General features: G+C 53.4%; 7 protein-coding genes across 7 annotated transcripts; 4 read left to right on the top strand and 3 right to left on the bottom strand.

Annotated features, from left to right (window-relative positions):
- Window positions 1-366: 366 nt before the first annotated feature.
- Window positions 367-1,080, top strand: CORC01_11100 (glutathione-dependent formaldehyde-activating; the record flags this gene model as incomplete). Its single annotated transcript, XM_022622726.1, has 1 exon — window positions 367-1,080. The coding sequence occupies one exon, from the start codon at window positions 367-369 to the stop codon at window positions 1,078-1,080; it is 714 nt and encodes a 237-aa protein (XP_022470766.1).
- Window positions 1,081-4,832: 3,752 nt separating this feature from the next.
- CORC01_11099 (uncharacterized protein) lies at window positions 4,833-5,195 on the bottom strand (the record flags this gene model as incomplete). Its single annotated transcript, XM_022622725.1, has 1 exon — window positions 4,833-5,195. A coding segment is annotated over one exon (363 nt), but the record flags the coding sequence as incomplete, so codon positions are not given.
- Window positions 5,196-5,219: 24 nt separating this feature from the next.
- CORC01_11098 (uncharacterized protein) lies at window positions 5,220-9,281 on the bottom strand (the record flags this gene model as incomplete). The annotated part of the gene is made up of 2 exons (XM_022622724.1): window positions 5,220-6,507; window positions 6,559-9,281. The coding sequence occupies 2 exons, from the start codon at window positions 9,279-9,281 to the stop codon at window positions 5,220-5,222; spliced, it is 4,011 nt and encodes a 1,336-aa protein (XP_022470764.1).
- Window positions 9,282-9,443: 162 nt separating this feature from the next.
- CORC01_11097 (uncharacterized protein) lies at window positions 9,444-10,100 on the top strand (the record flags this gene model as incomplete). The annotated part of the gene is made up of 2 exons (XM_022622723.1): window positions 9,444-9,554; window positions 9,894-10,100. The coding sequence occupies 2 exons, from the start codon at window positions 9,444-9,446 to the stop codon at window positions 10,098-10,100; spliced, it is 318 nt and encodes a 105-aa protein (XP_022470763.1).
- A 6,541-nt stretch (window positions 10,101-16,641) lies between these two features.
- Window positions 16,642-17,989, top strand: CORC01_11096 (arsenical-resistance protein; the record flags this gene model as incomplete). The annotated part of the gene is made up of 4 exons (XM_022622722.1): window positions 16,642-16,933; window positions 16,985-17,127; window positions 17,186-17,293; window positions 17,354-17,989. 4 exons carry the CDS (start codon window positions 16,642-16,644, stop codon window positions 17,987-17,989), a joined length of 1,179 nt encoding a protein of 392 aa, XP_022470762.1.
- Window positions 17,990-18,674: 685 nt separating this feature from the next.
- Window positions 18,675-20,391, top strand: CORC01_11095 (uncharacterized protein; the record flags this gene model as incomplete). Its single annotated transcript, XM_022622721.1, has 2 exons — window positions 18,675-18,939; window positions 18,998-20,391. The coding sequence occupies 2 exons, from the start codon at window positions 18,675-18,677 to the stop codon at window positions 20,389-20,391; spliced, it is 1,659 nt and encodes a 552-aa protein (XP_022470761.1).
- Window positions 20,392-20,869: 478 nt separating this feature from the next.
- On the bottom strand, window positions 20,870-22,120 carry CORC01_11094 (Cys/Met metabolism PLP-dependent enzyme; the record flags this gene model as incomplete). Its single annotated transcript, XM_022622720.1, has 1 exon — window positions 20,870-22,120. The coding sequence occupies one exon, from the start codon at window positions 22,118-22,120 to the stop codon at window positions 20,870-20,872; it is 1,251 nt and encodes a 416-aa protein (XP_022470760.1).
- Window positions 22,121-25,433: the final 3,313 nt, after the last annotated feature.

Genomic DNA, 25,433 nt, shown 5'->3' with positions numbered 1-25,433 from the left:
AGTTTTCACTCTTCTGACTTGGTTTGCCCAGGCTCAGGGTCCTCCCGAGACATCTCCTCTCCTTCACTGAGACACTTTCTCCTTCCCCAGCCCCCCGCAGGCATCCCACTTACACACTTTTGCCAATCCAGCCCTGCCCCCTTTCCACCCACTCTGCACGAAAAGAGAACCCTCACCACCCTCAGGAATCTTCAACAAAGGCCACCACCAACATCTCGCAAACCTCTCAGCAATCTTTCCAGTTTTGGACCCTTTTTCGCTGATCACCCGGGACGCAAAATACCCGGTCTCTCCACCAACGCCCGGCCGAAACGGGCCAGAGCCGTGGAGAAAATGAACCAACGAGTCAACGATAACAACACCACAATGTCTCACCACGCCGGCGAAGACCCTTCCATCTTCCCCCTCACCGGCGGCTGCGCCTGCGGCAACATCCGCTATTCACTCAATGCCTCGCCCATGGTCGTCCACTGCTGCCACTGCACCTCCTGCCAGCGTGAGACCGGTACCGCCTTCGCCCTCAACGCCGTCATCGAGGGAGACGAGGTGACCCTCCTCCCGAGCGCCCCATCGTCGTACGTCTCACCGCTGCAGCCGCTGGCGTCTTTCCCGGAGTCTGCCCGCGATGATTGGACTCCTAGGCAGTCCAGACCCGACGACGCTGTCCACGGGATGAAAGAAAACAAGGACAAGGGCGACGATACCGGGGGAAAAGCCGAGGCAGACATCCCTTCCCCCGTGATACTCCCCGTTCCCACCGACTCGGGCGCTCCACAGTACATAGCTCGCTGTCCCATCTGCTTTGTGGCCGTTTGGAGCAACTACGATGGTACAGGCCCCTTGATGAAGTTTCTCCGCGTCGGTACCCTAGACTCGCCTGCTTTGCTGGGCGGTCCGGATGTATACATATTTATGCGCAGCAAGCAGCCTTTCGTTGAGGTCGCCGACGATGGTAAACCTCGCTTCGATGAATTCTACCCGAAGAAGGAAGGGGTTTGGAGCCCCCAGGGGCTTGCTCGCCGGGAGAAGCTGCTTGTTCGGATCAGAGAGTGGAGGATGGAGAACGAAGTAGATGGATGAAAAGGCGGTCAATGAGCGAACTCAGAAATGCATGTTTTGCTTGAATAGTGCTGGAATCTATTCTGTCTCTCCTTGGTCCCTGACTCTCATTCGTGCCTCATGTTCCTCCTTGCCATCTTCCAGTCCTTCTGATGCCGAGGACTGCATGAGTATTGGAGTCAACGCCAGACCAGCTCGAGCAATACAATAGTTTTCCTGCTTCCTACTTAGACTAGTTCTCAGTGTCAGCTTCTTCCAGGAGGAAATGATCGACTATTTAACCTTGACACAAGGCAGTTGGGTCTAGGGACCATGTGAAACGTTCATACTTACAGCTTGTCTAGCTAGTTTCGTGGTCCAGGCCTGGCTGTCTTAGGTAGTTACTGCCAAGGCCGAGCAAGATTCAGCCGGTTGTATCCATGAAAGAAGTACCATTGCGACCTTTTCTTGTTCATGTCGGAAGATTTGGCGTGACTTGCGTAACTCGTTCGGCGGGGGAGCACCAGACCGGACGGATTACTTGTGCCGCTGGGTTGGACGAGTACCATACCAATTATGCTTTAGTAACATTAGCTTCCAGATGTCTCGATAGACCCTACCAAAAAATGAGGGAGCTAGCGGAACGGAAGATCATTACTAGTGTGTAGATGAGCTTGAAAGACGATGGAGGAACTACTCTAGTTGCTGTCCGAGGCAAATTCCCTGCAACTAACTGCAGGGGAGCTTCGGGATTGAACATATGGCAAGGCATCAGGTTATATTCACACATCACCTTCGTAAACCCAGAGTCGATTTGACATTTTGTCTTCAACTTCACAGCCGCATGGATATGGACAGTTATAACCAGAAATAATAAAACAAAAAATTAGCTGCCTGTGACATTATGTAGGGCCACCAAATTTGAACTCGCGTTCTCTGCCGATCCCAGGCATCACCTTCCACCACAAGGCCATATACACTTTAGGCGCTGCTCAAGCCTTCCCCTTCACTTTCATCGCCGGTTAGGGGCTGCCATTTTCAAAATGTCTCTAGAATACTATATCTTAGTTCTGTGGAACTTTGGCATCCGACGGGCCTTCTTGATGGGGATTAGTACCCCGCATGCGACAGCTCAACAGTCAAGGTGGCAATAATGCTAAGTTTGTGAGCTTATAAATATCCCAGAGAGTATCTCACGACAATTTGAAAAAGTTTCCTCTCTAATTTGATGGGTACTGGAGGGGAATTGAATGGTTAGGCTTGTTGTTAGAAGGCTTTCGCGGATGAAGAATACCGCCAACGCATCTCGATTCAGTCCTGCTCGCCATCGACGTTGGTTACGCACCTCGTAAACTTTCAAAAGTCAGCTCATCGTCGCCTTGACCGCCGATGAGAAGGTGAAAATTCGCACAAATTGACGGTACACATGGCATCGTCCGAGATTGGAGATCGTGGTGGCCGGGATAGGTCGAAACATGCAGCAAAGAATAGGAAGAGGGACAGAGGAAACATTTCTCGTCAGGATACTGCATATGGTAAACGCTAAAGTAGCCCGTGGAAACGCTATGTCTACGGAACTAGGTCGTTCAGGAGCATTTCGAACACTGAAAATCTCCACAGGGATAGCTTCCACGACCGCGTAAATACAACGTGAAAGAGCGGAACTATTGATGCCAAGCATTTCCAATATAGCTATCATATGCCAAACGCTTCCTTATCACTTTCCTATGCTTCCCTTAAAATGGGCACATGAAGCCTTCATGAAGGAGAGCGAACGGGGCCCTAGGAGTTCTATGAAAGTTCTTCGAGTTTAGACTACATGCAGAATCACACTTTAACAAATCCCACAATCGAATTTCATCGAGTGCTGCCCTTACATCCATTATGTTACGCTATTGAATGACCGTTTTGTTGGAGTGATTGGTAGAGTGATTGGTAGAGTGATATTCATCCACATCGATACACGGTGTACCCAGTCGAGGAACATCTTGATAGATGGATCTTATCCCAAGAGTTTAGGACAACCTTGGGAAGAAACTAGCCATCATATATGATACTTTCGCATGCTCCAACGGCGTGGCCAAATTATACACATCGTTCTCAAAGGAATAGGTATACCCCTTCCACATGGTACCGAGTACACGGACCTGTGGTAGATGATAATGAGGCCCATCAAACTCCCACGGCCCTCTTTGGCAGTGGTGGGCTTTTCTCGAGCACATTGCTCGAGCTGCGCCTGTTTTCATTAAAGCGCAAGACAGAATTATCCATGGAGAAAAGACTGCAACACAGTCGTCATTCTTGACCGTTCGAGGACGGCTGGGAAACTCCTGAGAAAGAGAGAGCCATGGCGCGTCAAGATGGGATTAAGCGCGGACCAATTCCTCTTTCACCTCTACGGTGCTACGACGAGCTATCCAAACTATGAGTATAGCTCAGAGCGACGACTGAGAACTAATTGAAGAAAAGCTTGAAGTTTTTGTAGGGACCATTGCCTTTCTGGGCTGAACCTCTTGTTCTGAAAGTGGGTTACCATAGCCATTTCCCCGCAGGTGGCCATCACAAAGCCAGAAAGTATAGCCAAAAGCGCTCGGTTAAATCCGTCGCCGCCATCGGGGTACTCGCTTGTAGAAAACCCGGCGGCCTACGCAGGATGACACACGGCAATTCGAGTTTATTGTATCTCGGCCTGCGTCCCATACGCCGACACCTCCCCAAGGCGAGAAATCGTCCGCAAACCGAAGGCGGTAACTCACAAGGCCAGGGCGAACCTCGTCCACTAGATCTAGTCGAGCAAGAGATTCCAGCTCAGCTAATTTGGAAATCATCTACGGTTCAGTAAAGGTTCCCCTTATATGGCGTATCCACACGTCCTATAGAAAGGACAAACCGGGTGACACGAATGACTCTCCAACTACGGATAGTCTTCTCACACACATCCCGTACATCACGTTTTGAGACTGTACGCGTATCAGCATCCACCTGGTTCAAACAGGCCTGCGTTCATTTCGTGGATATCGGCGGAACTGGGCACTAAATTGCTAATGAACGCGGCAAATCTGGATTTGCCATGAAGCGGCTCGCAGAACTGCGATGTGTCCCCGATGACTTCCACGCCACGAGGAGAGACCCACATCTGCTTTCGAAATCGGAACGGTGCTTGGATTGGACACAAGTCAAACTCAACTCTCCCACCGATACTTATTCCTATCTTGCTTGACTCGGTGTACAGAGGACACTTCTTCTGACATCAAAACTACGTTCCGTTTATTCACTCAATCACAAGCTTGTATGGCAAGGTAGGGTGCCCATATTCGATTCAGAATGTGTCTCTCATTGGACTTGGATTTGTTTGGGATATATCCTTCAATACCTTTCTTCCTCTCAATCCCTAACTCGAACAAAGCAGCAAACTTGGCATGTGTGTTTGTGTAATGCGACCCGAACAAGAAAATGAAACAAACCGTCTCGTGTTCCCCGGCTTGTGACGAAGCGCAAAGAAAAAAAAACGACAAAATTTCCAAGGGAGAGACCATCTTTGACAAATGCTCCACACCCTGGTGGTCTCAAAATGAGACAAATCCGAATTTCCTCCGCACCCATTCCTCACATACATCCCTGAAAGATTCGACGCAGAGGGAGTTGGTTATCCGCTCTTTCCAGTTTCCCTTTAACGCCTTGAGGAGAAGAAAAAAAACAGTGACCACGAGAAGAAGGGAAGATTTAAACTACCATTACTTTGGTGATCGGTGATTCGAACAATACTGACAATGAATAACAAAAGCCACCTGAGCTTAGGAGGGAAAAGTGGAAAATTGGTCAGGGCGGGAGATTCGAACTGGTGCCCCGTAACGGAGATGAATGAATAGCGTTCGAGATCTTAAGATAGAACGGCCGTCTTCTTGGACGGGTTGATATAATGCAGTGGCAATGCGGAAAAATTCCCCAGATAACGGAATGATGAAGAAAAACCCGCCTGTTGAGGCGGCGAGGAATGAGCTCGCCAACGCCGTACTTTTTGATGTTGCTGTTATTGCTATCATGCGGATAGACAAAAGTTCAGTGCTGCTATCCGGTTCCCTATCGTGACTTTCGTTGTCATGAAACAGATACGCAATTTTCGTGTATGAATGTATTCGAGTGTTGAGTGGAAGCACGACGGGTTTCAGGGGGTCAAATATTCAGCCGAGCTTTCGGAAGCCTTCGACTGTCAGCAGCGGGACCTCCACGTCACTGAGACCGAGAACGCCCTCGTCGCGTCTGCGATCGACGAAACCGTTGCACTCGGCGACGACAATGCTCCACTCGGCCAACGCACGACCAGCGTAAACGGCGCGCTTGACGTAAATGCCCATCGGGCGAAGGGGTTGAGTAAGCGGCTCAGGACCGGTCCTACGACTCCCAGACTTGGACAAATGGGGCCGCTGCTGAGCCTGGATCACAGCGTGAGCCTGGGCTACGGCCTCGGATTGAGGTGGCGAGGGCTCCGACGGCTGTTGTGCCTCCTCCTCGGTCTTGCTCTCGACAGGAGATGAGGCCGTTGACGATGCAGAAGACATTGATGAAGCAGATGACTTCTCCGCACCTTCGAAGTCAAAGGTCATTAGCTCCACATTTGGATTGTTCTCAAAGTCGAACTTGTTGCTGAGTCTGCGCACGAGAGAGGACGATGATACTGCAGTGACCGACGACTTGCGTTCGAGAGTGGGGGAGGCGAGTGGACTGGCGTTTTTGGCTTCGTCGACAAGGCCCTTCTTCTTGGACCCAGAGACACACCGTGTGGGATCGGGGAGACCGGCGGCAGGTGGAGGTGGCGTGCTGCCACTCCTCGAACGAGAAGTGACCCATGCCTGCGCAGGGGCGGGGAGACGTGGGCGAGTAAGAATACGGTCGCGCGGCTGGGTAACGGCAGGAGGCTGCCATGTCAGAGCGAACTTGAAAACAAACCTTTGCTCCATGAAAATAGGAGAGGCGCCCGGCGAACTGCCGTCAGACGACGTCGTGACAGCGGAGGCCGACGAAGTGGAAATCTTGGGCGGCAGAGGCGGGCCCCCTTGACGGCGCTTGGAAAGATTAGCGGACTTGGAAGGCACCGCGTCCTTGCGCGAAGATTCGCTGGTATCCTCGCTGTCCGAGCCGTTACCACCCAAAGACAATACCTTTCCAAGCAGTGACCAACGCTTCTTGCTATTGTCGGGCTTGACAACCTCCTTTGCTTCCGTCAGCGGCGTTGATGCCATGACCCCTTCGCCATTGATAATCTTAGAGAACGAGTCGAAGGGTTGGTTGAAGTAGCCTGGCTGCGGTATGTTCACTTCCGTTCGGATGATCATGAATTTCTTGCCCGGAGTTGGGAGACACGGGGTTGTAGAGGGAGCAAGCTTCCCTGCGGCATCAGCGGCATTGCGGAGAAAAAGGTAGTGGGCCCAGACGGTCTTGAGTCTCGCTGCGGCAACCAGGAAAATTTCACTGCGAACGTTAGCAAGTCTCATCTACTTGCAGGAAATGGCACAAACTCACGCATCGACTTCGTTCGCGCTGCCGCCGTCACGACAGATACGCCAACAGAGCAAGCGCATATAATAGCCGCGCACCATCGGGCACCAGTGGTTGAAGTAGGTGTCGAACGTCTCCTCGGAAAGCAACCATTTCAGACATATAGCCTTCTTTCTTTCGGGATTTGCTGTGACCGACTCCCAGGTCGAGAAGATGAAGGAAAGAAGCCGAACTTCCGTCATTGCGTTGTCGGAGATGAGCATCTTCCGGCAGACGTTGAGCCAAAAGGGCCAATCAATGCATTTCGCGATATTCGGATTCTCGAGATCGTCGAGCTGGTCATAAGCCACCAATGCCTCTTCCAGGAAATCACACAGCGTGAAAACAGCACTATGGTCGAAAGCAGATACTCGGCGGGTCGCGGCACGAGTTACAGCTAGGAAGGCTTCGGCGAAGGTTCGTCTCGCAGCAGCAATGATCGGGATTGATTCGCCCAGAATATCCTTCAACAACACAATCAGACGGTTATCGGCCATGTTCTTCAACAAGTTTCCTGGAATTGTCATTGCGGTCGCAGCAGCATCGGCGCCGTAGAATGAATCTGTCGGCATTGGCGGGTTGTAAATCGCGTCGACTTCAGCTTGCCGGTGAATGGTGGACTCTATGCACGCGAGGATTTGCGCTTGTACCAGTATAAACCCTGGCGACCGCGCCTTTTCAAGCAGAGGGAGACCTTCGGGCATGAACTCCTCAGAAAGGATGTGGTAGTATTTGCAAAAGATGAAGAACAAGTCAGTATCCCCGCCACGCCATCGCGTCACCCAAGGGCTGAACCAAGGGATCCTCGCCGCCATGACAGAGAGTTTGACCCTCTCCTTGAAGCGAGCGCTGATGGTCTTCTGCGATTGCCAACCCAACACACCCACGTTGGGCGGGAATAGGGCCATGATGTCCTCGCTCTCGCCGCCATTCTTCTTAGGTAGTCCAAACTCGTCAGCCGTCCGTCTGATGAGCTCCGGCCGTAAGTCCCACAACCGGACGAGAATCTCGGCGACAGACGGGCAGAAAAAGAAAGCGTATGCGCACGCCTTGCCACACCAATTGACGAGACTGAGAGGCGCGTGTCGAAGTGACATTTTTTCCACGACGAGTTGCATTTGCCTCATGAGATTGCTCACAAACATGGTTCGCACATTATGCTCGGCGGATTCGGCGAGGAAAGCCTGACTCGATGCTTGTGATGAGTCTGCTGTGGACTGTGTTCCCGACCGCGGTCGGACGCGTTCATTTGGTGAGCGGTCCGCCAACGACATGAAGTACGTCGTTGTCTGTCGCCATTCGGGTCGCATCATCAGCATCGTCAAAGCCTCCAGCAGAACCGGTCGATCAACGCCTGGAAGCTGCTGGCCCTGTCCGTCCAGCATATCCAACAAACCGGTCCACCACTTGTTCAGCACAATCGCCCTCCGCTCGACGTCCTCCAGGATGAGTCCCTTGTTGGTGATGTGGTTCATATAGGTTCGCAAAAATGGCAACAAGGTCACACGCACAGAGTGCATGCGCTGAGCCATGGTTTTGGTGCTGAAACTCCCACTTTCGGTATCGAGTGACCTGAACACCGACCAGATGGTGTCCTTGTTGACCGACATTTCGCTCAGAGACTCGTCAGTTGCTGTTATTTGAGATTCGGCAAAGGAGGCTGGTTTCGACTCGGGCTTCTTGATTTTATTACTATTACTGTTGTTGCTGTTCCTCGTTTTCTTGCTGGGCTGGTCGTTTTCAATAGCGGCGTTGGGCGGCGGCAAGCTGATTGATGACGGAGGCAAATTATTCACATCCACATCGCTGTTTGAACCCAGAGTGATGAGCATGCTTTTCGGCCGCTGCTTGATCTTCGTTAGGAAAGTGCTCGTTCTGTTCAGGGTGCGCGCGGGCTTCAATGATTCGGCACTCTTTGAAGCAGCGCTCCCTGTATCGACTAGCATGGACACTGGCCTCTTGCGGGCTGCGTCGGCACCTTTGATGTTCTCGTTGCTCGGGGCCCTGCTGCGGGGAGGGCGAGATGGCGGTGGAGCTGGAGGCTCTGGGTTTCGCTTCGGGGACGGGGAGCGGGATGTGGACATCCATGACTTCTTCGCAAAGGTAGCGAAACTCTCCGAGACCGTCCTGGGGCGTTCTGGCTCGAGAGGTCGCGTCGGTGGTGTTGGTGCTGTCGGGGTGGTGGACGCCGCAGCAGGTGCAGCGCGCACGTGGTCTCCGGCATGAGTACTGGGTCTTTCGGGCACCGGCGGCTCCTTGACTTTTGACGGCGATCTCGAGGTTGGAAGCCATGATTTACGTCGCTCCATCAACGAAGCCCTCCTCCCCCTCTTCTGCAGCTTCTCGATATCTTTATCTTTTTCCTTTTGCTTCCCATCTCTCGTATTCTCCTTGTCCTCCTCTTTTGGAGGTTTTAATAACATTGCCGGGTCTGGTCGTGCCGCGGCGGCTGCGGGTGCGGCCGCTTGCTCTTTAGCATCAGCCTCTTTTCCCTTGGACTTGCCGTCAAGGTAGAGTGTGGTGTTGAATTCGGGTATGGTGTCAAAGGAGGGAAGCTCGAATGCAGCTCGTCCCTGCACGCTCGAGCCTTTCTGTTGTGTCGTCGGTGCTGTCGATGTTGCAGTCGCTGACGCGTTTTTACGGTCGTCCGAGGTATGGGATCGGTGTAGGTAAGAACCATTTACTGGTTGGACAACGGCCGGAGCCATCGTCAGCGTGGGGCCTTTCATCTCATGGCAAGTCGCACCACACAATTAGAGACTATCCTCTGCCAGTACACTGCAGAAGCTGCAGCTGTCCTCGACGTCAGTGCCGTCCCGAGCTCTGGTAGGCTGTTATTTGCGATCGCGCCGGCAACAGTGACCTAGAGCATGCAGTTGCGACTAGGAATGTACGAGGGTCGATTTGGGTTGGGTAAGGGAGGGCGGCCGGAATGCTCGGTGTGTCACGGTGGCACGACGTCTGCAGTCTCGCGAGTTAAGGTATGTAGTAAGGCGGCTTGTGAGATAAGGTATGGCTAGATCAGGTTAAGAAATTCCCCCTCAATTCGACATGACAAAAACCTGGGGTGTGTACAGGCAAGGAAAGGTGTTTAGATTTTGGGTTGTCGGCGATCGGGATGCTCTGGGCCGGCAGAGGGAGGGAAAAAGATACAAGGCGGGAAGTAGAGGGTTCGTTCGTTGGGTGGGTGTGGATATGAATAGTATCCTTTCGGGGTCGGTAAACCTTCAGGTTCGAGAGAGGAGAACAGTCGAGGCGGAGCCGTAAAACGAGCGAAAAGGAACGAACGACTGGGGGTGAGGCGAGGCGGCCAGCTGCTTCTCTTGCTTCTCTCAGGTATCAACCTTGGTCTAGGTCTGGGGGTCCTGTTCGCTGGTAGTGTTGGTGCGGGTTGTCTGGGTTTTTTGCTTTCCTGGTTTGTTGCAAGGTCCAATCCAGCGGCAGCTTGGTCGGGGATCTACTGTCGACGCAAGGACAACAAAAAACGAGGGGGCTACCAGGAGAAGGTGAGGGTGTCTGAGCAATGAGAGAGGAGACGGAAATCTCAAAGTTGGTGCAGCGGGAGGTGACGGTCGGGGAAGGGTTCCCTGTCCAAGACTGGAGCTGGAACGTTTCAAAGTGAGAGGGCGATGAATAGCGGAGCTGGGAGTATTATGACGGCCTCCACCTTTTTTTTCCAGGGAACGCGCGCCGTGATGCGACAAGAGAAAGACGTTACGGTTAGGTAGATGATTCAAATTAAACGCCTTTCCGGTCGCCAGGCGGAGACAGGAAGCTTGTTGGAGGGGGGGAAGTGAGGTATTGGACTCGATCGACCGACCTGTCTCAAAAGTCCAGAAAACGAGAGAAGCTGACAGTAGCGAGAGTGGGTTGGTGAGTCGTTTGCCCAAGGTAGGGAAAGGGATGACGAGATGTCAGAGAGGTCTTTGGAAGGAAGGGCTTCAAGGCAGAGAGATTGACAGGGACGGAGTGAACAATTGAACAATCGGGGCGGGAACACGACGGACAGGGGGGGGGGGGGGGGGGGGGGGGGGGGGGGGGGGGGGGGGGTGGGGGGGGGGGAGGGGGAGGGGGGAGGGGAGAGGGGGGGGGGGGGGGCAAGGGAGGAGAGCCGGGGGGGGGACAGCGGGGGAGGGGGGGGGGGGGGGCGGCCGCGGACGGAGAGGAGACGCAGATGCAGCAGTGGCAGTAATAATAGAAAGAAGGAGCGCACTTAATACGTCAGTGGAATCATATTAGCAACTGGAGTAGTAATATTACTCCCACCATGTATCCGTATGCTACATCCGTAGTAGACGAGTACATGGCGAAAAGTGTCATGTACTGTACCTACGTCAGCCTTGGCATCGGCATTGGCCTTACTCTTTAAGTCTCTTATTCATCCTAGATTGTGATCAAGTTCCCTCCTCTCAGTCGGAAGAAGCAGAAGAAGACGACGACGAAGAACATCCCGCTACGCCATCAGATTCACCTAGTCCAAAAACCCGCAAGCCTGGGCGGACACCGTCAGATTCAATTTTGTTCAACCACCAGACTGGCCCGCCTCATGTACAGATACAAGATCCAAGAATGAGACGGTCAGCTCCTGCCGCCGCAACACACAGACGCCGCATCCTGCCTGAAGCAGGAAGCAGCAATCAGAAGAAATAAACGTTTGCCTCCGTCCGGTCTGATGAGAAAGAAAAAGGACTAATGCAATTCCTTCCCTTCCCGCTCCAACTGTTTGAACGCGTGTGAGATGTGCGGCCGTGAGCGACGCCTCAATGGCGCTGCAACACCACCACTTCACTTCTCGCCAAAATACAAGGCGAAGCCGCGAAGAAGAAGCAAAATGCGTCCGTCTGTCCGTCTGTTCGTCATGTACGTACTTCTGCACAAAGTACATGCCAACCCCCAACCTCCTGCCTTCCCGTATCTGTACGGTACAGGATCGAAGCTAAACGACTCCTCTCTTTGGCGCTGTATGGGTTGACGGGCACGACAGGGTGGATGATCGCCCAACGCCGGCGGGGATCAATACGAACGAGGGTCCGCCTTTCCCTCCCCTTTCTGCCAGTGCCATCCCAGGAAACAGAGACAGAAAACCTGCCTTGGCCACGGCAGCTCTGCTGACCGAGAGATGCCTGCAAGGAGCGGGCGGGGAAAGCTGTTCATTGATGATAGTGTGCCTACTCCCAGTCACAGTGTGTGTCTCGTACGCGTATTTTTTTTTCCCCCTTTCAGTTTTCCCTTTTTTGGTCCACCAGCACATGTGTCCAACTGTCGCGTATGACCGCTAGCCATTGTGCACATTCCGACCAGCACGCACCTTATTAATCATGATGATGTATCTTCTGGCAGGCTGTCACAAGCATAAGGTAGACTGAGCTAAAGACCCTGAACAAGGACGCGCTCTCTCAAACGTCTCCAGTCCCTCGCGACGAACTCGAGGGACCGACCTGAGACTAGGGCGCGCTCAATCCTCCCACTACACCACGTCAGTCGTCTTTGGGGGATCTACCCGCGGGCGGATGGCTTGTCTTCAAAGTTCAAAGTGCTTCAAGCATGTCCTCCTCCCCCTTGGGAACCCCTGGCTAATACTGAAGCCTCGGCCATTGGCTCTCAGCGGTGTCTCGCCGATCGAGAGGGGATTCGTCCAGCGTTTTTTGCTAGCGTCCGCAAGGGCGGTACGGCGTTTTACAAGGCGCAAGCTAGCTGCTGCTGTCCGACTCTGAACTTTGAGAGCCCCTGAATTAGTAATCGTTCGGGACGCACAGAACATTCTGATCGATGAACGTGCCGAACGTGATGCGAGTCGCTTCCGCATGAAAGCTGACACCTGCAAACGCTCGACCGGCAGCTGCTCGTCTCCCCCTCGTGCCTCCAGCAGAGCGCCAAGTTCTGACAAAGTGTTCGGGCGATTTCGTCTGGCCTTGTCCTGGCCCAGCGCAACACAAGGGCAGGGCGAGCGCGGCGGCGCCATCAGCTAAGGAAGATCAAACGAGTCGACCGTTGCTTGACCCGCTTCGCTTCATCGGTACTCGGCAGGGTACCGTGGACAGACGCCGCGAGAATCACGACTCGCAACTCTTCGGGTAGGTTGCATGGCGTGGGGGTTCTCCTTTGAAGTGTGCCCAAGGTGCCACCCTTCTCTGTAAATCGGCCGATATTGAAGCGCTGCAGCTGCAGCCTGCAGATGCTGCCTGCAGCCAGATGGAGGCCCTGCAGAAAGGAGATAATGAGAATAGTTCCAATTTCCAGCAGTTCTGTGTAGTCGTAGTTAGTTCCAAGCTGTCTGTGGCCGGCAAACGTCAGTCGCCTGACCAGATGTCCGTTCCGGGTTGATCGAGTTCCCGCGCCTCCGGCAATTACAATTTACACTTTGTGCTGTCACTAGCGAAGCGCCTCGAGGGCAACGGCGGTAATAAAACTGTACGCCCGTTCGCTCGAGATCCGCTTCTGGCGTTTGCCAACGCGCCACATTTCCCCATCTTGGGACTATTTGGCTGCCAGTAGTCGGGCGCGTCACCGGTACGCAAGGGCCATCACTTCTATTGTCTTTCAGCTAAGCAGGCCTTGGATCCGTTACCTTTGGAATTCGTGGGAGGATATCCCCGTACCAAAGACAAGAACTTTGTTTCCCCTACACATACAATCACAAGAATAGATGTCTCGGCTCACAATTCTGAAATGTACATCGTGCGGCGTGCGATGGTCGTAGCCGGTGGCTTTGCCAAGACTCAGCGATCTGGATTGGTGCCAGAAGGACATCGTCCAATATGAATCCCCCCCGTTAGCTGTCGAACATCGCACATCGCAATTCCTGGCTTGACTCGAATTGCCATGCCTCACTGCCCCCTGTCCAGAAGTGGACACGATAGCTACCACAACCTCCCCCCCTTGTGTCACAATGCGGCTTATTCCATCATCGTCCAGGGAAGGACTCGTGGGCCTCGCCCTGCCAGCTTCAGGGCTGTCAGGAGGGATCCGTCTTGTTCTCCGAATCCTCCGATCTCCTTGGGCATTCTTCAAGGCAGGGTCCTGGGTGGATGTTGTTTTCCAAGACTACGATGTAAAGGCGCCCGCCAGTCTGCCCCATCAACCATACCCAAAATGGTTCGGTTTCCGCCAGAAGAATCAAAGTCGAGTTTGTGAATATATGGCAGCGTTTGACTTCAGAAAAAGGGAAAAAAAGAAAAAAAAAAAAGAAAGGTCGGGAAACTGAAAGAAGAAGAAAGTTGCAGCGACTCGAGCAAATTAAAGAGCGTCCGTGAGCGAGGCTCGTGGACCCGGATGGCGCTACTTCGCAGGCAGTCATGCGGATATTCAATTCCGCCTCGGAGGAGGAGGAGGGACTTTCACCTGGGCAGAAAGAGCCATATCTCTGTATCTGTCGTCAGCTTCAATATTAGGAGCCAAGCCAATTTGGCATAGCGTTCCCCTGAGCGACTGCCCCCACCGACACGCTCATCATCAGATCATGGGCACGTAAGCTGAAATCTCTGCTCTCGCGACTGGTTGCATCGCCAGGTGGCTGCTACGCGGGTGGCGGTAGCAATTCCATTGCTCGCATCGCCCCTACTTGCTGGCGGTGAGCCGGGCAGTCCGAGCAGCATAGATGGGACTGGGCAGATTGAGGTGGAATCCACATTGGCTTCATTTGAGACCCTTCACCAAGCGGGTTCAACACATTTCCGCTGGCAAAAGGAAGAAAAAAGCACTGAGAAAAGCGCGGCCGGTTGTGTTGATTCAGAGGCTCGAGGTCCATAACTGCGGCGAATGACATACTCGGTTATAATCAGGCGAGATGTTGCCCTTACTTCATGCACCAGAGCTATCGGATAAAGAGCGACATAGGTGCTTGGTAATAGAAGGGCAGAATTTGATCTTGGCACGTTGAAATTTTCCTTCAGCAAGAATGGCACAGAGAGAAGCCCATTGCTGTACACACAAATGCCATTGTCCACGAAGGACTGATATCACGTAGCTGATGGGCTGATTAGCAGTCTTCGTCGAATCCTTTGAAACGTCTCCCGTTATCCGAAAATGACTACATCCGTAGACGCCTCACACTTGCGAAGCGCCGAATGTGCACGCATGTCTGAAATGTGACCCGAGGCCGCGTGCGTGTTCGTGGGGAAATTCAACCCGAAACGACACCAATGCGGCCTGGGGGCACGACGAATGATGTGGGATGCTGGTTCCCGAGGTTTCGAGACGGTAGAAACGCCCAACAAGGGGACGAGGTGCGGCAGCGCGACGCAAAGGGACATCGAGATTGCCCATCGTCATTTCAAGATTTGAAGGTGACAACGGTCGTCATATCTTCGAGGTTGACGCTGAGCTGATATGAGAATGATAGCGTCGCAGATGAGGAGGTCGAATCCCACAGCCCACGTCACACCTTCGAATGAACAGCACAACGCAAACGGTGCACCAGGCTTGAGTGAGGTGTGTTGTGGTCGCGGCACTGGTTGTCAAGGTCAGGTGAAGGGTGTTGAGTTGTGAAGGAAAATCCAAAGTATGGTGCATCCGGCGTCTGGAGAAAATTTTTATGAGAAGAGCGGAAGCAGGTGAGCACGGGATGGAGGGCACAGCACGCTCGGGAGGTGTCTCGGCCCGACAATCCCAGGGCGCCCCGCCTGGATCCATCAGGTGCGCACGGCGCATTCCAGCCCCAGATGCAGCGCATCCGCCTTCCGTCGGAGCTGGTTTGCTCTTACATTCCGTCGCCGTGTCCGGTTGAGGAACACTTGAGAAACTCTGCGGGGGAATTCGGTCGTCGAAGAGCGCGGTGGGAGACGTGAGTTGGCTGAAATCAGAAGGAGATCTCTCGCTTGTGGTGGTGGTGGTGGTGGGCTAAGTCTCACAAATTTCCGCATAAACACCTATCAAACAGCCTCATTCTTCTGGAGCATAGTCTCCACAGCGATCTTCAGCATCCAGAGTACATCATCACGTAGCCGAGGGACCATAATTGAGGTAATTGAGGTAGTTGCAGCTAATTATCTAGGTTAGAGTGCAGAGGACTGTGATTGCTTCTCGTCTCGTTTAGCCATATCCACTGGTTTTCCTCTGGGGGTATCCCCACTATTGCTAACGAAGGGGAAGAAGTTAAGGAGTAATGTTTTTTCCTCCACCACTGTCCAAGCTATGGAGGAATCCCTTGCGGGCGAGTTGTTCACGTGTCCAAATTAAGGACTTCGATGGTCCCAAATGGACAGCCTACCATGGCGTAGAGAGCTTGAACAGTTCGTCAACTAGCTGGTCCAAGGCATGGACGAGGCTGGAGCTGAGTATTACGGCCCGGCACATTTGCGCTCTAGTCAATAAGACTAGGTAGTATCTCACAGCTAAGACAACGACAAAAGGTACAAGCTTTTTAAACAATTTGACATCCTAGGTCTTTAAACTCTTTGGCTGCCAGAACTTTTCTGCATAGCGCCCCCTTTCTTATTGTCAAAGAGTTGTCGGATATTAGTAACAAGGAGGGATTCCGTAAACCCTTGACCTCCAATTGGCCGAGTTCAATGGCTTCACAATATGTGTCGATTGGCCGTAGCATGAAAAGTCGTCGTCGCAACCAGGACGATAAGGGCTAAGCGCTAGCATTTTGACATCAACGCTTTGTAACCAAGACACACAGGTAAATTGATGAAGAGTGTTTTTTGCAGACTTTGCGTGATTGCTTCTGCTAATTGATATCGTCATCAGGTGTTCCAGAGAGTCGCGGTGTCAGAGCTAATCAGTCTGAGACTGGAATAGTCGAGTGTCCGGCTCCAGACGAAAAACTTGGATGGCGCAGTGATTGGGTTAAACCTTTCCGCCGAGAGCTGGACGGCAGCGAGAAGTCTTTTCGGCGTACGTAGTGCGTTTTCGAGTGAAATGTCACCCCTCTTCTTTGATTGGTCGAATTTCAGACTTGCCTCTGGGAACAAACCCACTGCGCTTAGACTGCCCGTCCCCTTTTGCTCGCTCTTATAGATTGAATGAGAGTTGGGGAACTTCATTTCAATCTGTAAAGAAGCAACGCGATTTCTTTTCTATGTCACTGATTATCAAATTTGTTTGATTCTATTGTTTGTCGCAATGTCTAGACCCTACTCCGACATCATGCGGGATTCAAGGATGAAGACGGGCAAAAGCACGTTTGAGACGCTGACCGGCAATGGCGCAAATCAAGATGTTGAGCAGCAACAGTCTTCTGAAACCGCAAATACACAAAACCCTTCAGTTTTCAAGTCTCTCGGCATGCTAGATCGATATTTGGCCGTTTGGATTTTTTTCGCCATGTTGATAGGCATTCTCCTGGGAAACTTTGTCCCCAACGCCGGGCCAGCGCTTCAGCAGGGCAAGTTTGCTGGAGTGTCCGTGCCGATAGGTTAATATCCGCTCGTCAAGCTCTTCCATGTAAAATACTGATGGGCTCTAGCTGTCGGTCTACTGGTGATGATGTATCCCATCTTGTGCAAGGTTCAATATGAGAAGCTTCACGCAATTTTCCGCACACGAGAGATTTGGATCCAGCTCGGCTTCAGCATCATCCTCAACTGGATAGTTGCACCCTTATTCATGGTCAGTCTTGCGTCCTTAGCGAGCTATTCCGGGCTACCTGTTAATATTGATACCCTAGCTTGCATTATCATGGGCATTCCTACCAGACAAGCAGGGCCTAAGAAACGGTTTGATTCTTGTTGGGGTCGCGAGGTGTATCGCCATGGTGCTGATCTGGACCAGCCTAGTAGGAATCCCCTTCATGATGACTTACAACCCTGACCTATGCTGACAGTATTGAAAATAGGCTAGAGGAGATGGAAACTATTGCGCGATTCTCGTTGCAGTCAACTCGTTTCTGCAAATCGTCCTTTTCGCCCCTGTCGCCCTGCTTTTCATCCGAGTCATCGGCCAAGACCATAGCATCTCATCCATCTCGTACTCGACAGTTGCCTCAGCAGTCGGAATCTTTCTCGGCATCCCCGTTGGCGCGGCCATCCTCACGCGGCTGTCACTGACTTACACCATCGGTGCCTGCGCGTACAACAATAAGATCATACCGTTCCTGGCACCCTGGTCGCTCATCGGTCTCTTGTACACCATCATTGTTCTCTTCGCCTCTCAGGGTTCCCAGGTGGTCCACCAAATCGTCTCCGTGGTGCGGGTGGCGGCGCCGCTTGTGGTTTACTTCTCTGTCATCTTCTCGGCGACCTTGCTTGTCGCCCGCAAATTGGGATTCCGGTACGGTCTCGCATGTACACAAGCCTTCACGGCGGCCAGCAACAACTTCGAGCTGGCTATCGCGATAGCGGTCGCGGCGTACGGGCCTGAATCGGATGAGGCGCTTGCTACGACCGTCGGACCGCTCATCGAGGTGCCGGTGCTCCTTGGATTGGTCTATTTCGTCAAATGGCTGGCTAAGCGATACAACTGGCAGGATTAAGCCGGAGCCTTCGCAAAAGGCGCAATGAGACAAAAGCACATGTCGGTGTCACAAGGTCCAAGAGTATGCAGAAGCTAAGGTGGCAAGAAAGTTTGCGGGTGATGCCGAGCCGATGGAGCTGGATTGGTCGAATGCTGAGGGAGATGGATGAAGTGCCATTTATTATGGTAGGAAGTGTTGATGACCAGGTAGATACCACTGCTTTTCATCCCCGGATATTTAATTCGATTTCCTAAAATGCCCTGTGCATGGTGCTGCAAGACGTCCACTGAGGGACCCCACCCAAGGTTCCTTAGTGACTGAACACATGTCGACCTTAGCGCACGTTGCGCTGCAACTGCCTGAAGTGCCACTTGTGTGCCCCAAGCTCCCTGTCACCGTCCGACCTCTTGTTCCACCTCAGACAGGTTCCGTTCTGGTTCCGACCGCTAGTTTGATTCTCAACCCTCGTCTTAAGGTAACCTGCAACCTCCGCTCTGCGATCCTCATCAACCCCCATTTTGCGACCGATTCAAGCGATCTGCCCTCGCGCCGATATTTAGACTGGCTACGTTCCCCCCATACCGTCGTCGTCGACTTCCCGGCAGAGCCAAGCGGCGGCACTATAATACCGCGCATCAAACCCCTCCGAGATCTCCACGAAACAGATTCCTTGCCTTTCCGGAGCTTCCCTCACGATCCCGCCATGGAGTCGCTTCCCCGTGAGCTGATTGATGCGATTCTCCGGCAATGCGTCGCCTTATCATCCCGGAATTATATCCTAGATCTGCGTCTCGTGTGCAGGGCCTTCGACCGCTTTCTCAAGCCCTACGCGTTGCGGACCATTGCCCTCGAATTCAGCCGCCTCAGCAAGAACAGCCGCCGTCGGCAGCCGGATATCGATTCCCTTCAGACAATTGGGTACCACTGCAAGTCAATGTATATTGACTTGATGGTTCTGCGCGATGAATGTGAGCTGGAAAACAGTACTGAGCTTGGGAAATATTGCTGACTCCCCGACGGTGGAAGTAGAATTTCTGTCAACCATCTTCGATCGAATACCCTCCATGAAGCACTTCGTCCAGACACTCCAACGCCAGTACTGCATGTCGCCTGCCTCCTTCACAACGCTAGACTACCGTCATACCCTCGAATCAATCCTCTTCAACTGCCAGTTCGTTTCCTCGTTGCGCCTGAATCTACCCTTCCAGCTCGTCGGCCACCGCTGCAATGCCGCGACAATGATCCTCGCGAACACCTTTTCCGCCTTCTCCCGTCGCCCTGAAGACTCACTTTCACTCAAAACGCTTGTGCTGGAAAACGTGTCAGATCAAGCTGTGGTCGACCTCTGGACCAACCCCTCTGATGTTCTTGCCATCATGCGCGCCATCCTCCAACTCGAACACCTAGTGATATCATTTCGTCGTCACGAGGTTGATCCTCCCCGCGTGGCCTTCTATGGCACATGCCTGTGGGATCTTATCCACAATGCCGAAGTTCTACAGACCCTTTGCCTATCTGGCACCGACGATGACCGTCCACCCAGGGGCCTCAAGCAAACAAAAGCATGGAACATGACGATAGACGAGTGGAGGGCTCGCGCTCTCCCTTCTCCGCTGATTACGCTTCCGTTTCTGACGGCCCTCGAATTGAAGCGCGTCGAGATCACGCCGAATGTTCTTCGATGTGCTGCGCGCAATTTCGGCGAGACCCTACGCGAGCTGTACCTGAACGAGGTCTACCTCAAAGCCGAACAGGGCCATAACCTCAATGAAGACTCAAAGGAAATCCTCTGGATCGGACTCCCAAACCAGCGACCCGGCCTCCACGATGACTGGATGGCCATGATTATCCGAGATTCTTGTCCGAAGCTCCATACATGCCGTGCTTCTTTCCTCGGCTACGACCTCTACACCCGTGACGATCTGCCGCCGTCACCTGCGCCCTCATCTCCCGACTTTGACTTCATCGACCCCTGCGGACTCGGCCGCTCGATTGCGCAACGCTTCGTCGAAGTCGCACTGGGCTATCACCAGCCGCCTCAGTCGGACGGGTCGCCCGTGTCCTACCTGCCGGCCTTAGCCTCCAACGACTACCTGCTTACTCAGATGCGGCCTAGAACGCGCGCGCTGCGAGTCACCGAGTACGACGCCAATGCCTACCAGACGGCGGTGGATAACTCCACGAGCGGTTGGCAACGCAGCATTGACGGCGTGTTTCCCAACTGCAACAGCGGCACCCTCGAAGAACTTCACTACATTGCCGAGACTGCGTGTCAGGGTATGAATGAGATTCAGCGGCAGCGCAACGAGCACGTGGGCCAAGGTGAAGGGGTTGACGGCGAAGCTGGCAACGGCGAGAACGGTGGCGGCGGTGGAAATCTAGCAGAGAACCTTCTGAACCTGAACTTTGCAGAGGAGTAAATTCTCACCAAGCCTAAGATGCGCGAGATGAACATAGACTGGGCTTCCGAGCAGGATTGCTGTGCGACCTTGTCAACATCACGGATACTGAAAGGGTTAGTAACATGGATTGATGGTGTCAAGTGTTGGACTGTACGAATGTGCTTCCTAATTGCAGCGATGGCAAGCTGATCAATGGTCTTGGTAGAGAATGCTACCATTTCTTTCATTATACCCCGCCCTGTTCTAGAAGTTTTGATTGCTTAATATGCCTATGCTCCCTTTTAACCCTCTTTATACGTGATGATGATAATCATGATGCTAGCGGTAGTCGACGGCGCCTATGCCCGTCTCTAGCTCGTAAGAAATTCCCAAAATCGAATGCAGCCACACCCCCAACAAAACATCAGCAGTGGCATTTTCAGTTCGCCCCGCGATGGTAATAGGGTCTTTAGAATAGTAAAGTCTATCCGAAAATCAGGAGAAGTGCGCCTTCTTTTTAGTGACCGTTGACGCCGTTGGTACCGTTCTTCTGCTCCAAGACGGCCTTGTCGAGGGCCTGCAGCACATCGCGGCGCAGGTCCTCGGCATCCTCGACACCGCAGCTGATGCGCACGAGGTCGTCAAAGACGCCGACGGCCTCGCGCTGGTCCTTGGGGATGCCGGCGTGGGTCATGCTGCTGGGGACCTCGACGAGTGACTCGACGCCGCCTAGGGACTCGGCAAGGGTGAAGATGCGGGTGAGCTGGCAGAAACGCTCGGCGGCAGCGTGGCCGCCCTTGATGCGGAAGGAGAGCATGCCGCCACCCATGCCGTTGCGGTGCTGCTTCTTGGCGATGGCGCGGTGGGGGTGGGAGTCAAGGCCGGGGTAGTTCACGGCGATGACGTTGTCCGAGGCCTCGAGGGCGGTGGCGACGGCGGTCGCGTTGGTGGAGGCCTCGCGGGCGCGGAGGTGGAGGGTCTTGAGGCCGCGGTGGGCGAGCCAGCAGTCGAACGCGGAGGGGACGGCGCCGATGGCGTTTTGGAGGAAGCCGAGGCGCTGCTTGAGGTCGTCCGAGTTGAAGGCGGCGACGCCCATAACGACGTCCGAGTGGCCGTTGATGTACTTTGTGACGGAGTGGACGACGATGTCGGCGCCAAAATCGAGAGGGTTCTGGACGTAGGGGGAGAGGAACGTGTTGTCGACGACGACCTGGATACCGTGCTGGTGGGCCTGGGTGACGACGGCGCGAACGTCGACGAGGCGGAGGGTCGGGTTGGAAGGGCTCTCGATCCAGACGAGCTTGGTGGCCGGGGTGATGTGGGCCGAGATGTCGACCTCGATCTCGGGGGTGAATGTGACCTTTACGCCGTGGGCCTTTGCGACCTGGGTGAAGTAGCGGTGGGTGCCACCGTAGACATCGGAGACGGAGATGACGTGGGAGCCGGCGGCGAGGGACTGAAGGACGACGGCGGTGGTGGCGGAGCCGGAAGAGAAGGCGAGGGCGTACTTAGCATGCTCGAGGGCGGCGACGGCCTGCTCAAAGTTGTCACGGTTGGGGTTGCTGGAGCGCGAGTACTCGTAGACGCCGACGGGCTTGCCCACGCTCGTCTGGGCGAAGGTTGTGGACAGGGAGATGGGTTCGATCACGGCGCCAGTGACGGGGTCGTGGGGGGAGCCGGCGTGGACAGCGAGGGTGCCAAAGTTGTGGACTGGTGAGGGTGCCCGCGGAGGGGTCTCGATGGGGTGCTCGGCGACGGGGACGGTCATGGTTGCGATGGAGGGGTTCGTGGGCCGAAAGGGTAGGCGAGGGGCTATGGATGGATCGCAAGTTTTTGGTTTGGTGATGAGAAGAGGAAGTCAAAGAGATGGGGTATCTAGAGGAGAAGAAGGAAGATAGTATTGAGAAAATAAAACGACTACGTCCCCGGGGTTTGTGCGAACTAAAGTCGAAGGTAACCGAGTCGAGGGGTCGTTTTTTTCTTGTAGCTTGTTACGTATGAAGAAAAAAAAAAAAGTCGTCGAGTCTCCGTACCTACGATTTGGGTGGAAATTGCCCCGCTCCCTCTATCGACCGAAAAATGACGACGGTGTTTGGTGTCGGGGATACCCCAAGCTCCGAAAAGGAATCAATCACGCAATCGCGCGCCTGCTGACCAAGATGGTTGTTTGTAGTGAGTCAATGGGCTGGTTTTGGGGTGTGCTTGGTCGGGCTGGGAGCGGAAGCGGACAGGCGCGACGTTTTCGGTGGTTTTCCAACTATCGTCAAAACCTCTTATTTGCTTGCCCTTGTCTTGGAGGGGCAGTTGATGTACGATTTGGCAGAGACGGGCGGCCTGCGACAGGGAAACAAGTTGTCCAATTATCCAATCGCAAAGGTTGCAACTTCTGTGGATATTGAGGATGGTGCAATCCGGAGCTATGCAAGGCACTGAGCTCTTGTAGGCAGGTGATGAGGTGCTCGAGGGATTCTCCAGGGGGTAATACTAAGGTAGCTGCGCGGTCGATCGGGAAGGTCGACGACGTTTGGTTATTGAAGAGGGCATATGAAATCACATTTTATATCTCGGTCTCCTGGATGACGCCTTCGATTTCAAACACACCGCCCCGTGCCAGAGCTGACGCGATAAAAGGGCGCCATCTGAGAAGAGCTGAGTTGATGAGCAAGCGTGGTTCGATGAACTTCCGTCATCACAAATCCCGATGATGCACAATGTAGAGTTTGCGCCCTGCGCGGCCGTTTTCTCCGCTGTTTGTTTCCTCGCCGACTGATACTACCTGCATCCCCTGGTATATAAGCTGCTTGCTGACGAGACCTTGAAAGATACCACCATATGTAAGATACCTTGAGCAAGTATCAACAGTCGCGGCACAGACTCACAACAGGACCTTTCGGGGTCTTGGCTCCGCGTGCTGACATATCCATTCCTTGCATTGGAATTTGTACCTTTATAGATCAGGTAAGGCACCTAAGAAAGGTGAAGCTGCATGTGGCAGGATTGCGCACCAAAGATTGGCCAGGACGGGGAGAACGGCAAGGCCGAATGGCACCATGGCGGCCGGGAGAACTGGGGAAGGGTGGGGTCAAGAGGCTCGGTACAAGCGGCGGCCAGCTTCGGCCCTTTCCACACCTCATCGACAGTTCCTTTTCATGACTAATGGCGCTTGCACTGGCCATTCTTTTCCCCGCCGACGCACTCAACAATCCGCTTCAACCAACACCCACCCCTACAGCTCCCAGACAGCCGTCTTTTCACCCCAAGTCCTGCTTCACGGTAGGTTTGCTCCAAGCTTTCATGTCTAGAACTGTCAACTCTGTTTCTTGCCCACCTAAAACACTGCAAGTGTCGTACACGGCAGCGGCCGAACCTGTCCACTGTTGACAGGCTTGCTCTTTTCCGAATCCTCTGACTGGAAAAGTGACAAAAGGCGAGCCGGCGGGCGCGGGGGATTTGCCTAAGCTTACCCGTGCCATTGGGACACGCACCAGTGGCCCAAGTGAAGGGGTTTACCATCCGTAGGCCTGTGAGCTGGATTTTCACATGTTACGCTGTCGCCGCAAGTGTATCGAGTATCAGCGATGGAAAAAATGAAACTCACCCCTCTCCGACGACACTGCCAACAGAGAGGCCACGAGACCAAATGAAGCTGTCCTAATGTGGAAGGTCTTTCGCGTATAGGTTCCCGTGTCTTCTCTGCCAGCACGTTACGACCATGCCCTAGGTCGCCTATCTAGCACTGCAAATTCTGCGGGAAAACCAGGCACGGAGAGGTCACATTTAGGTGTGTTATCCCCCCTCAAGGCTGTTTCTTGCAAGTTGATCTGCCCGGTTCACGCAGACTAGAGCTGGTAGAAGCTTTTTGCCCGACTGGACTCTCTCAAACACCAGTCGCCCGACTACGGATATTACGACAACTGACTTTTTACGAGCGCCTCGTCGGAATGCGCAAGGATTGCCGTCCAGCCCTACGCAAAAAGTCTGTCACTAAAACGTTGTCTCGAAACCTTGGCGAACCGCTTTGCACCCGCACGGCGGTCGATCACGGCCCTTTTCTCTTTTGGGAAGTGCTGCTTTTTTTGGTCCTGGGCCTACCACCCTGTCCTTGGCTTGGGCGTCCTTGCATGTCAAGAAAAGTCACTTTTTAAGCTGGCAGAACGAACACACTGAAGTTTGAACCGGCCGTCCGCGCCCAACCATTTATCGCCCGATGACTGCGGAATTGCTCTGCTGTATTCGCGACTTGCTTCTTTGATAGGCGAATCCGCCGAGGCGAACGGAGCCTCGGATAACGTTATTGCGTTGCATCTGTTCTCCTTACTTTGCTTGCTTAAATGCGTTTCTCGATATCGACAGCCAAATGCCAGAGTTTGGAGCTGGCAGGTGACGGCGTGTTGCAAAAAACGCTAACTCCGAATGTCCGATGACCGCTTTCAAACGTAAACCCGCGGCTTTGCTATGCGAAGTCATCCAAACAATGCTCACATTGACGCCCTTGTCTATGAGCTGTATGCGCTGCCAGTGACGCCAGTGCCATCTTGAATACTGAGTTTGGGGAGAGAAGGGTATGTCCGGCGTAGTACAGATGCTTCAATCCTCAACCCAAAATCTGAAGGTCAGCTTTCTGTTACCTGCATCGCTCTAGCTTTCTTCACGTCTGCTTCAACGAAGCAACCGTCAAAGAAACATCGAAGCGTTGGTGGAAAGAACTGTAAATTGCTCCCGATGGATTCCCTCCAGCAGAGAGCTGTATAATTAGTGACATTCCCTGGAGAAGCGCCTCTTTCACAAGTGACCTGATTGGTATCTGCTTGCGATAACCGGCTCGGAGATTGTGGTACTATCGATCGACCACACGCCGTCCAAGTATCGTTTTGATCTCCTCGGGGTAGCTATTCAGCTTGGCTAGCATTGGTGGTGGGGCATAGTCCTTCAGCCGCAAAATGAATGCAGGAGTAGGCTTCAGATGAAGTCCGATGCGGAAACCCGTATATTCGCCTATTCGTACTTGACACCTTCATCTGGGCCAAAAGAGGCTGATGTCGCGAGTGAACAGGTGGGTAACATTCCAAGGTGTAAAACTA

Source organism: Colletotrichum orchidophilum (genome assembly GCF_001831195.1).
Source record: "Colletotrichum orchidophilum strain IMI 309357 chromosome Unknown Scaffold_116.1, whole genome shotgun sequence".
NCBI classification, from domain to species: Eukaryota; Fungi; Ascomycota; class Sordariomycetes; order Glomerellales; family Glomerellaceae; genus Colletotrichum; species Colletotrichum orchidophilum.
Note: the sequence above shows the minus strand (reverse complement) of the source record. Positions and strands in the feature narration are given on the sequence as shown.